Consider the following 12,839-nt stretch of genomic DNA (forward strand, 5'->3'; position numbering starts at 1 on the left):
AAAAAAGCATGCAGAGAGGGTTCTACCGCACACAGAAAAACAGCAGAACCATCTGGAATACTTACTTTCTCCCATTAACCGCACTATAGGAACCACCATATTTCTTGCGGTTTCCTATTAACTCTATGATTTCAGGGACGTAGCTGGCAAACATGGCCTAAGGAGAAGATAGAAGACAGAAGAAGAGACTAAAAAAGAGACTAGTATGGCGCAGAGTGGGTTGTGGAGCGATTGGTGCGTGAATCCAGATTTCTGAGGATATAAAAAAAATATTAGCCTGTAAATCCCATCGCTCTCATTACCTGGAGAGACTCCCTAAAGTTCACAAAAATCAGTGGAGGGAAAAAAGAAGTAGCCCCAGTGTTTAAAAGTTCAGAACGGGTTTGGTTAGTGGGCAATAATTTTGTTACAGCTGACAGCTAGTCAGTCTGCAATTAACACCCAAAACCTTTCTTTGGAAAAAAGCTGAGGAAGAATAAAAACCTATGTGCCATGTTTTGTCCAACAAACACAGATGACCTGGCAGGTTGATTTGAATAGGCACACCTGATGGTCCACAGCTGCAAAACACATTAAGACTCATTTGTTGGGCTAGAAAATGAGCTGGATGCATTTTGCAAAGGTTGACAGCCTGTCGTCCCAGCACAGAGTTATGTTTAAGCTCACTGCTTACCAGTGGCGTATACTCGCTGGCGTTACTCGCGTAGGCTTGCATCTACAGTTAGCAACACAGAGATGCCCTTGCTCGGTAAAAGCATACTTCACTCGTGCCTGGAAAAAATGTACTGTTACATTACCAGGAATAGTGTGACATTATGTGAGTTTGATTTTATCCTTGGCTTTAGCATACCTTCACCCTGGAGTCATTGCTAATCCACTGCTGCTGAGAGGAAGCAGGCGGAGGTATTCGCCTAAAGACTTCCAGAACTCGCAGCACTAAGAAAACCTTGCAATCTATCACCATGGTCACAATATGGTACACATCCACACAGCTGTAGGTCATCAGTGCATACTGATAGCTGTCTTTGTACAGAATTTGGCTAAATCCTCCAGTCTTTGCGAGCGAAGACGAAGGGCGTGCGCGCTCTTCTGTATGCGACCGTGTGTTCGAGTGCTTACAGGTGTTTGCGTTCATGCGTGTTTACATGTGAGTTACTGTACTAGTGTCAGCCCAACGGGACGTTAGATCAGAGGAAGGTAAGAGGGCAGGTTGTGGGAAGCTGCCGTTGCTATGGTAACATTCAGGCTGGCCTAAGCTTCATCTCCCTGCCCCTGTGTTTGTTGGAATTGTGGGAAGAGACACGGAAGGAGGGGTGTCCTGAAACCGCAACTGCTTTTAAGAGAATAACAACATCATCAGACAAAAGCTTATAATCTAATCAAACAAATATAGGGAGGACACATAGGGGGAAGAAGACAAAGGAGCACAATGATCTGTGACTCCAGGAGACAAGATACAGTAGGCTAAACAGGAGGATACAACTACACTGTGACAAAGATATAGCATGTACTGTCTAGGCAATATAGTTCTAACAATATAAAAACACTACACTAACATGTTATACAGTATAGATCATTCTAAATATTAACATCACATTTTATTTATTTTATTTTTAGACATTTTAAACAGTTCTAAACAGTTTATTGATGGGGGCAGGCAGGAATTTATAGGGAAAATGGGATATAGGGAGAATAAAAAGTCTGATTTTACCAAACCGCCAAGGATGAAGAAGACCATAAAGAGGCGCCCCAAGGTGGTTCTTGCATAGACATCCCCGTAGCCCACTGTAGACATAGTCACCATCAGCAAGTAGACACATTCCCAATATGATAGTGACTGGGAATTTTGGAAGTTTTCCCAAGGATCCCCTGAGTTTTCCACCTAAAATTGACAAGGGAGTGATGCAGAAGGATCATTAGATACAATTCGCACAACCAATTTGTAAACAGAGTTTTTCTAAAAAGAAACAGTTTCCTGAGATTTGATTAAATCCAGCTGCAAGTGTGCCAGCATTCATCTCACTTTGTGACATCGTCTTGATTTAGTGAGCCTTGACTACCATCTAGTGGTAAAATCATTTAATACCTCACGAGTACGGATTTTCACTTTAAAAGCATCTGGCTTAACTGAAACCAACACTTTGATCAGAATAAAGGGAAGGTGAAGGAGGAGGCAGTTTTATGCTCCATTTTATGTGTTTGTAATATTAAATACCACATCCCTAATTTTGGTTCACAGGAAAGTTCCAAGGGTTAAAAACCCTATTTACAATTTACACGCATCCTACATGTGATCAGTATTAAAATGACATATATGCAGAAATCTAATTTAGTAGAAATGATCTCAGGCAGGAATAAAAGCAAGTCATGCAGCGTGATCACATGAAAAAAATCTGCTTTGTTCAACACAACTACTTTTTCCCGCCACTGGAAGTAAGCCTGATAATAACTACACGAAGTGCAAAAAAGAAAAGAGGAACGCTTCACTTGTCCTGGAATGTGACACGTGTCACCAATTTCTCCATTCAGATGGGATTCATGTGAGAGTTTAGCCGAGATAACAAGAGTAGATTTCAATAACAGGTCTAAATAATAAATCTGAATACAGATCACATGGAAATTCCAGGCATAAATTTAATATAAAAATCTGAGCTGATCTTTCAGAAAATACTGATGATTCACACACATAACATGCTGGTTATTTGCTTTGTGACAGTTAGTTAAAATTTGCCCTACAGAATAAACACAAGATATTTACACAGATAGGGCTTGGCTTTAAAATCCCTGATATATTTTATGTACATTAAAGTTAAAGTCACTAAAATGTCTTTAATTATGCTGCCTCCTAAGTTTTAGTGGCACAGCAGATAGTGCCCTATCCACATATGACATCACAGCAATGTTTTAAACTTGGAGAAATGTAATTTTTTTACTAGCAAATACCATTAATTTAGGCTCTTTATTCATACTATCAGACTCACTGAAAGTGCTAGGTGTCACACTTGTGTCAGTGAGGTAGTTACAGTTAGTTCACTACAGTATCATTCTTTCTGGAACATTTAACTCTGGATGCCACTGGCCGTCACATCTGTCCACTTACCAAATGTATGAATCCAGCAGCTGTGAGCCATGTGCTTATGAAGATGGAACACAGGTTCACCAGCTTGATGGAATTGCTGCACAGAGTGAAAAAAAAATAAAACTCATTTAAGGCGGCGAGACCAGTGACAGAAAAAAAGAGATATGTTTTATTCATATATATAACAAAGTTTTTTGTTTTTTTTTACATCTTACAATAGTTGAAAGGAAATCAGGTTGAATAAAAATGTCAGAATTTTGTTCCCTATTATCTATTGTTTCCTTTTGTTTACTCCAAATCAACCACAGTGTTCATCACACACTCATGGTAAAAAGAAAGTCCCCAATCTTTCAGTTCAAGGTTTAACATAATAAAAACAATCATTTAATCCCCACCAGGTTTTAAAATTAGGTCAATGCAACCTCAGATGAAGAACACTTATATTACACTGTGTCGTCATTTATTTCACAAACATCACTGTGCAGAAATTTTGGCCCACTCTTCTTTAAATATTGCTTCAGTTCATTGAGGTTTGGGGAATTTGTTTCTTTTTCAGCCATTCTGTTGCATGTTTGCCTCTGTGCTCTGGGATCACCGGCCTGTTGCATAAGCCAGTTTGGGCCAAGTTTTATATGCTGGATAGGTGGCCTCACATTATACTCCAGAATACTTGAGTATACAGATTGCTTAATGTGCCACTCGATGATTGCGAGGTGCCCGGGTCCTGTCCCTGCAACACAAGCCCGAAGCATCAGCTCTCCTCCACTGTGCTGACAGCTGATGTTTGGTTTTCAAATGTGGCACTGTGCATTATGCCCAAACATGTCCATCTTGCTTTCTGCCCAAAACAAGCCACTCTTGTTCAGTCAGTTGCACTGACATGAACCTCAACATTTAGCAGGCTGTAGAGTCTGAGGTGTAGCTTTTTTATTTATTTTTTTAATTTTTTGCTGAGATGTTCACTCCTGGGATGATTGCCAACTGTCTTGAAAGTCTAGCTGTGAATGACCTTCATCCCCCGTAGAATACTGGATTACTTCTTTAAGATCATTGCTGATGTCTTGGCATCGAATGCTCCAGACCAGCAAACTGCCAAAATACGTGCCTTTATAGAGGTCCTCACACTTGCTGATGATTAAGTTAATGAGTTAATCAAGTACATTTGATTAGCGGCAACTGGTCACCACTTACCTTCTTAATATATATATATATCGAAGTATTTACCTAATTGTTTATACACCGCTTCTGTATTTTGGCCTAATTTGTGTGAACTATGGTATGGCTATGTTATTATGTTATACATAATATATGACTTGTTGTTTATCTGAGAAGATATTTACTAAATTTTAAGAACTGATAAGGACCAGATGATTTGTATTATGTCCTGATAACCAAAGCATATTTATTTAAGACTCTAGGTGATAGGTTGGTCTTAATACTAAAAATTCTGTTGTCAGGGTATGTGTGTGTTTTGTAAATGAAAAAAAGAAAACACTTTTCTTACCTTGTTTTCAAGATATTTAAGAATTGCAAAATCTCTGAGAACTGTATCAATCTTAGTGCTCTCAGGAATCTTAAACCTGCGTGAACAGAGAAGAACAGAGAAACGTATCAACATGTAACATGCACTGACAGGAGGGAAATGTAGAGACAACACCTGTGCAGACATTGTCCTGAGTTCAAACAACATGAGGTTCTGCATGTTGGCAGATCAGCTAGTGATGCAGCCCACATGTTACCACAGCATTTAGGCACAGTACAGAGCAACATCATCCAAATCATCAAATGTAGCTTATAACATACAAGAAAACAAAACAAAAATAATACATCAATAAATAAATAAATAAATAGCACATTTTCTGAATAATTATGGTGTCAACCAAGTTAGAAGGAACATTTTAAGCCGTGAGTGTCAGTGCAAAGAGCAGGTCCCTCATGGATTATAGAGCAAAGTGGCAACTGTCTCATTGTCTTTTTATATAACAGGTCCAATCCCATAGAACAAGCATACATGGATTTATGTCAGTGATAAAAATTCCTACTGAAATTATACAATCAGACCCCACAACATATAAGGTTGTCACAGGCACATCAATGATTCTGATGAAGCAATCTCACGTATTACACTTAACCTAAGGCTCTTACCCCAGTTGGAGAGAATGTGTAAACAGGACCAAACAGAATAGTAAAGTCCTGTCTGGCTTCCCTTTTTCTCCTGTCCATGATGGCCCTGCCTCACCCTGTATCCATTCTGAAAAAGATCGCCACAAGACTTCTTTCGCCTCCATGTCTCTTGGAGGGTTTGCAAATTTACATCACTGTGTGTACGACGGTACACAAGCAGTTTAGGAGGAATCATTGTTTCTGGACCAAATCCAGTACTTGGGACTTGACTTCAGGTCAAGAAGTCTGTAATCCTCAAATATTTAGGGTCTTTAAGTATTCCTAGTAAAATAACCAAAGAAAAGGCTTTAAAAAGAAAGGCTTCCTTGATAGGACAATGTTGCTTCTGTTGGTGTTAAATCATTGGTCTCCGTGCATTCAGCTGCAGTTGTATAGGTTTTCCATGTCAGTCGCATCAGAGAGTGTCTCTGTGAGCAAAATGTCAGCTCTAATATAATTGTTTTTTTTTCCTCATTTTTTGTTACAGTGCCTTTAATCCCCACAACCCAGACAGATTTACCTTTCTCCTGCCCCTTTTAGTGATTTACTACTAACCCCTATAAAGCCACGTCTCCATCAACACAGCTGTGTCAAACCTTTCAAAAAAGTCTGAACCATGCCAGGGATTAACAGAGATGAAAATAAAGCAGAACAAAAACAATAATCCGTACATAAAATGAGAGACCTGTTTTCACAATGAAATTTCAAACAACTCTGTCTGACAGTAAAAAAAAAAAAAAGTAAAAAAACAAAAACAAAACCCATCTCTGTCAGATTAGGACTACAGATAAGGAATCTACACTTCCATGTAAACATGTATTTAGGGCATAAATTCCTGAAACTTTTTTTTTTTTTTTTTTAAACAGACACAAATGAATCCTCCAGCTCCAGGTATTTTAGCAGAATCAAAGGAAAGACTCCCTCTGGAGCTGGAAGCAACAAGACGACATAAAATCCAGATTATATTGTCATGACCCTCAGTAATCACTTTGTATCTAGGGCAACTGAAGCTGTGTTTTTCTCATGTTTATGGCCCAGAATGGGACTGAAATCTGAAAGAGAAATCTGATATTGTACTTTTGCAAAAACCTGTTTGTTTGTTTTTTTAAACCCAAACAACAACAACAAATTATAAGTACACTCACCAGCTCCTTTGTAAAGTACTCTGTGCTAGTACTGAGTTGGACTCGCTTTTCTCTTCATAACTGCCTTAATGCCTCTTGGCACAAATTTAGCAAGGTGCTGGAAAATATTCCTTTTTGAGCCATACAAACATGATAGCATCACACAGTTGAATTTACAGTCATCTGCACAAGATACACATCTTTATTTCCACTAAATCCCAAAGGTGGTCTATTAGACTGAGATCTGGTGACTGCAGAGGCTATTTGAGTACAGTGAACTCACTGCTGTGTTCAAGAAACCTTTGTGACATGGTGCGTTATTCTGCTGGAAGCAGATAAGCAAAAGATGGGTACACCGTGGTCATAAAGGAATGGCCATGTTCACCAACAATACTCAGATAGACTGTGGTGTTTAAATGATGATCAGTTGCTACTAGCAGGTTTTCTTGACCATGTCTAAATGCACCGAGTTACTGTCATGTCGTGTGGCTGATTAGATGTTTGTGATAAGCAGCTGAACGATTATATCAAACAAAATTGCGTTTCTCCTGTCCATGATGGCTCCGCCTCACCCTGTCATGTCGTGCGGCAACACAGATACATGTATATATAAATAATGCTTTTTAGTTTATTTTTAGTTTTCTTTAGTTGTAACAACGACCATCTATAAATAATGTCAATGAATAATAAAACAGTTGAACAAATGTACAATATTAAACTTAATATTAATTAAGGAAAATAAATTAGCAACATAAGTTTAAATTTCATATTTTTTAATGACCACAAATCATGTTTTCATAGACGCTGATATCCTATTGAAAAAATGTAATACTCCCCTTGGTGTTATGCTGCTTCCTGTTTTTACTCCACTACATGATGGATGCAATTATTGTAGTTTATTTATTTTAAAGCTTTAGATGTGTATTATTTCGCTGATATATCAAGAAATCTAGCCATATATGGTGTAACAACAGGTCAACAACAGCTGCAACATTAAATGTATGAATCAATAAATTCATAAGTATTATACTATGATATCATTTATACAGATGATTCTTGAAAGTTTTACTTCAACTACTTTAAATATGTTTTGTTTATATCATTGCTAGCCTACTTAAGTAGTATTCTAATTTTACTTTAGTATATAAAAAAAAATCCAACTGATGGTGTGGATCGTAATTCATACTGCACACATGTAATCCTAACTGACCTCACTGTGTTTTGCCTTTTCGCATTGGCTTTGGATGCAGTGATTCACACCTGTTTAACAATAACAAACAAAATTGTACATAAAAACAAATGACTACGCTCCACAAACTGAAACTGTATATTTGTTCGACTGGCAAACACAGAAATGCTGTGTTGCACTTACAACACAAAACATAGCAGCCAGCTTTTTGACATAAAACTGATGTGACAACATCAACAAATACTTCGCAAATTTGGCGTTCAGATTGCAAATATCAGACATGCCACCAAACACACAGTGATGCTGCGATGCAGGTGGCTGCAGAACACATTTTTCTCAATTAGTGTGAAGCATCTGTGTTTGTGTTATGCTGTACATCTGTGCGTGTGGTATTTTGTCTTGCGTTTAACACTTTGTGAGACTTTGTGGAGAAATATCTGTTCACGCTATCACATCTGAGACTTCACCTACACTGAGTGAGAGCAAGAAAAACAGCCCCACAAAGGCCTACAACAATTATAACACACAATAATTTCTTTTCTATAAAAAAAAAATGTGTATTATGTAAAAATCATGTTAAAAACAAACCAAAAAAGAAACCTCAATGAAATTCTCTTGCTGTGTTCATGTATGAGAAAATCTCTTTCCCGCACATGCTAAAGCCTCTTGCACACATGTGTCAGCTTGCCAGATGCTCATTCAAAAAAAAAAGGTTTTCTGTTCTGTGCCCGCTCTTACTTAATTGAGGCTTTGCAAGCCCAAGCACTGACTCTGTGTCACATGTCCTGGACGGGCAGCTTTCTGGGGCTTTTTATCAATCGGCAGGCTGGAGCAGTTCATCTGGGATAACACTGACAGTAAACCAAGCCAGGATTAGATTATATGATGCTACGCTAATCTAAACACACAGATCCTCAGCAAGTGTACACAGCACTGACTCTTCCTGCTCATTCATGGAGGATAAACAGTCCATATTTATCAATACATACAAAAAAAATGTTCAAACTGCAACACGCGAGAAGCCTGGCTATACCAAAGAGGCTTAAACTTCCCTCGAAACAGTTTCCCTTCCCTACCATGGGCTGAAGGGCCATATAAAGCGATCATGCCCATAGCAGGAGCCTCTTTCAGCAGGAAACCAACAAACTAACCCACCACTAGGAGGCAGTAGCATGTCAGAATATAAGGCACGTCTGAAGGCTACAAACTACTGCACATTCTTCAGGCCAGTGAAGCTTCAATAACATTAGATTGACACCATTTCTTACTGGCTATCCAAAAACAGCACACTTTAATCAAATACAATGAAATAGAAATAAAATAGACTTTGCAGTTGTCTTTAGGTATTTTCATGATGCCATTTGTCTTTAAAAAATTGTTTTATTCCTTAAATATTTAAAACTGGGAAGGTAGTCCTCTGTAATGGCTGTGGTGGAAAGGCATGGAGTTAACTTACAGAGTGTGAAAGCTAAGGCTCAGTAGCCACAAGATCTATGAGCATCTTTCAAACGGCAAATCCCACACTGTCAGGACTCTTGGGAGAAATGTTAAGTTCAAGTAGTTAAAGGAGATTAATTCCTTTTTCCAAGGAAGAACTCTACATGCACTCTTACATTAGCCTCACATCATTCTCCTCCCCTTAATCAATGTCCAATTTGCAAAGCCAAAGAGAACATGACTTAAAATGTGCACAGCGTATACAGGCACTGCCTTGTGTGCAAAGTGGGTGAATACTCTACCACAGAGCACAGGGCAGAGCCCTTATTAGTGGGCTTTTTATTAACCGGGCACACCTCCACTGAATTTCCACTGGTCTTCTCCAGGACTGAAACGAGAGGTAGTATAATTGTGATATATTATGCTGGCTGGTGTGTGGTGTGTATTCCCTACCAGCTAATTGAAGTGAAGATGAACCAATCCAAGGGGATTGAAGAGCACAATACGCACTCTTAACAGCCACCATGGCTTCTAACAAAGCCTGCGTTAAGGACACTTAACTAAATGAAAGTAACAGCAGTTGTGCATTAGCTCGTTTTGGCCCTGTTAAGCTGTCTGATGGAAGTGAACAACCACATACACAGCTAAAGCAAAACGGGCAATTTCATTTATTTAACAGTGAATTGCAAAGGTCACCATCAGAAAGCAGATCAGGTTCTGACTGATACCGTTTAATTGTGCTTATTTTCCTCCCACCACAGAGTTCCATATTAACTCCCTTATTAATACAGGATATAAGCAGTTAATAATGACTGCTATTCTCAGGTTCTCGACCTGAATATGAAGACACTTTCAGCACATGATTGGTATTCTAAAATCGACCGTCACATCCTACTGCAGATCGACGCTCTGTTAATTTTATAACATGGGCTTCGCAGCACTTTATGTTGCTATTAAACATAACGCCTGGTAAAAATAAACCCATCCCAACGCATGACAGAGGGTTTTCTGTTCTTTTACTGTGCTGCTGTTAGACAAGTCCAGCACTAAAATAAAAAATGTCTTCGTTTTTATGAGGTGGAGATGCCACCTCTCGTGTCACCACTGTGAAACTGAAACGCACTGAGTCTCCCCATTTAAAAATAATGAAGAGCCCTGGAATCTAGGGCATCTCTAAATAAAAAAAACATTATAGGCACATTTTGTTTAAGGATAACAGCTCACAGTGAAGCTGGATTATATGTTAAGGTGTTGTTCTTTCCTGCATCAGGTCTACATGCAGGATATTTAATAATCATTACAGAACATCAGCCAGCAGCCAGACCACTATTTCACAATCTTTCATCATCCTCATCAAGGGCCTAACGCCAACAGTCTTCTGGGGAGGGGATGAGGACACCTTGCATCATGAAACCAGACTACTTGGCTTGGCCACGTCTAATTCATTACACAGCTTGTTCCGTGTGAAATTCTCGAACCACTCTGCGCTTCTTAAGAAACCTTCATCAACTCAGAGATCAAACATTCACAGCCTCACATTACTTCACAGAGTCAGTGATTCTGGCGGGCATGTAAAAAAAAAAACCTGAGGAAAACCAGCATTATCGAGTGATTCCTCGTGTTTCTTCTCAAATTTAACAAAAACCTTGCCAATGGCAATATCGATTGCTCTACTCTTTTAAAACTCAGTGAAATCCTTAAAAATGTAGCAGTGAACACCAAGAGCACCCTGAAACGGTCACATTTAATTAATTGTAATATTTGAGCACTCCTACTGTTACTGATAAAGAGTGTTGGAGACAAACTCGACAAAAATGGCAATTTGAAGGAAGGCTAAATGTCATTATTAGTGTGACTACTGCATTAACATTGTCGCTCAGCAATTTTTGTATTCCAGTGACACAATAAGACCAACGCTGGAATAGTGTCGGCACGAACGAGCTTCTTTTTTGAGGTTTTTAAAAGCAGAGAGGCAGAGCATCCAAAAAAGAACACACCTACAAAGAACTGCAATGTAATTTAGGTCACATCATCTAAACACGGTGGGGAAAAAATAGGTCGTTATGTAATGCAGGTTAGGGTATTTTCCAGTCTGCTCATGCGAGAGTGTGTATAAGTGTGTATGGGGATATCACATGCTTTTACATGTGCATTTTTTTGTTCGCATGGATGTGAATGAGTCTAATAGATGGTACAGCACTGTGAGGTACCCCAGGTGCAACGCCTCGACGGACCAAGTACTAATGAATGTGAAGCACAAACATGGAGAGTCACCGAGCCACAGCCCTACTCTGAGTCACTTTCACTCCCATTAGTTGATCCACTCTGCTGTGTCTGTGTTCCCTGAAACATCAGAGGAACCCAGCCCTGTCACTTTCAATGACGAGGGAACATTGACTGTAGCCGCAAGCAAGAGAGCCTCCGAGATTTGCTCCCAGTGATGGGGAGACGGTGGGAGTGATAGGAGGAGATAAAAAGGAAGGGTGGCATTCAATGACAGAGGGCAAAAAGGAATAGAAAGACACAAATGTGAGGATGAAAATTATTAAAAATAAGCGGAAAGGAAAAGCAATAGGGTCGATAGAGTGAGAGCTATAAGTTTAAGTTTATGGATATGGAAACTTACCAAGCCAGCTTCTGTTTAAGTAGACAGAGACGAACACAGGAGGAACAGTGAAGAAGTCAACCACTGAGTTGACCTCCAGCCAGAACCACAGCTTGTCATTGGCTGCTATAAACTGTCAAAAAGAAAAAAGGTGACAACTGAAGGTTAATTTTGCACAAAACATCCTGACTTTGCCACAGCCCGCTCTTCAAACTGCTGTGTCTTCTTTTGACAATGCTGACTTATTATACACAATGACAAAAGCTTCACCCTACTTGCTGAGTCATGCAGTAATGGTTGTTGGTGTAAGCAGCTTATGAGTTTGTTTGTTTTTTTCATTCATTCAGGATGTCAAGCATCCGGATAGCATTTGCACCATCGGAATTCTGCTCTTGCATGACAGCCATGCTGGGAACATCGTTACAGCAATGTCAGCTTAAACTAAAGGTACGCTGTTTGAGTAATGGGTGACTAAGGTAAAAGTCTGCACATGCATGTCCAAAAGATTACTGTGTCTCAAAGTAACTGTTTTTTATGCCATCATAAAAATAAAATCAATAAAAAGCAGTAAATGAATGAAGTCAGATGCATTAAAGAGCCTTTTTGAAGATAAAACAACAGCTATATGGCTGTATTTTGTAGTACATTCATTGCACAGCAGATGCATGTAAAAAATGGGTGTGTGCATGCACCAGCTTACCCGCAGGCCAAAGTAAAGAAGGAAGAATACGTTGAAGGCCATATCAATCTGTAACGTGAAATCTTTGTAGAAGTTCTGGCAGGATTCTATAGGACTAGAGACAGAGAGAATTATCAGTTAACAGCAATTATCAGTCAGTAAATGTGAAATAATTTGATCAAAATATGGAGTTTTAACCACTGTAATAAAACTGAAATCTCCCGTAATACTGAGCTCAATGCAATGATGGTGTTTTACGTCGACTGAGTCCGAGGAGTGAGTGGGAGGGGCGGGTCATAGAGCAAGATGAAAGACTTATGGCTCTAGCTTAGCTGTAGAGTCAATCGCATCTAGATGAAACGGCCAAAAATATACTGAAAGTGGAGTTTGCTTTGATGTGACAGTACTTTCAACACGCATAAATTATTCCTCGTCTGTCACACACAAATGTTCCAAAAGATAGTCCCTCATTTGAAGAGAATGTGTGGAGACTGCAATCACTGGGCTGGTGATACTCTTCAAAAAGGCAGATGATGAAAAATGAGTTATTAACTGTCTGGTCT

General features: G+C 39.1%; 1 protein-coding gene across 16 annotated transcripts in view; it reads right to left on the reverse strand.

The window, feature by feature from the left end:
* The window catches only part of kcnma1a (potassium large conductance calcium-activated channel, subfamily M, alpha member 1a), a 150,921-nt gene that overhangs the window by 56,659 nt on the left and 81,423 nt on the right, over nucleotides 1-12,839 (reverse strand). For 14 of the 16 annotated variants that reach the window (XM_086259360.1, XM_086259351.1, XM_086259357.1 and 11 more), the window contains exons 4-9: nucleotides 12,298-12,391; nucleotides 11,619-11,730; nucleotides 4,584-4,659; nucleotides 3,101-3,176; nucleotides 1,712-1,882; nucleotides 66-157 (exon numbers count right to left, since the gene is read on the reverse strand). In XM_086259360.1, the coding sequence (XP_086115486.1) occupies nucleotides 66-157; nucleotides 1,712-1,882; nucleotides 3,101-3,176; nucleotides 4,584-4,659; nucleotides 11,619-11,730; nucleotides 12,298-12,391 (621 nt within the window). The remainder of the gene's footprint in view (nucleotides 1-65; nucleotides 158-1,711; nucleotides 1,883-3,100; nucleotides 3,177-4,583; nucleotides 4,660-11,618; nucleotides 11,731-12,297; nucleotides 12,392-12,839) is intronic. The other 2 variants (XM_086259353.1, XM_086259355.1) reach the window with 1 other exon arrangement.

This window comes from Aulonocara sp. 'chitande type north' Nkhata Bay, linkage group LG13, assembly GCF_057382095.1.
Source record: "Aulonocara sp. 'chitande type north' Nkhata Bay isolate Kocher_YH1m ecotype deep benthic linkage group LG13, A_spYH_male_GT1.1, whole genome shotgun sequence".
Lineage (NCBI taxonomy): Eukaryota > Metazoa > Chordata > Actinopteri > Cichliformes > Cichlidae > Aulonocara > Aulonocara sp. 'chitande type north' Nkhata Bay.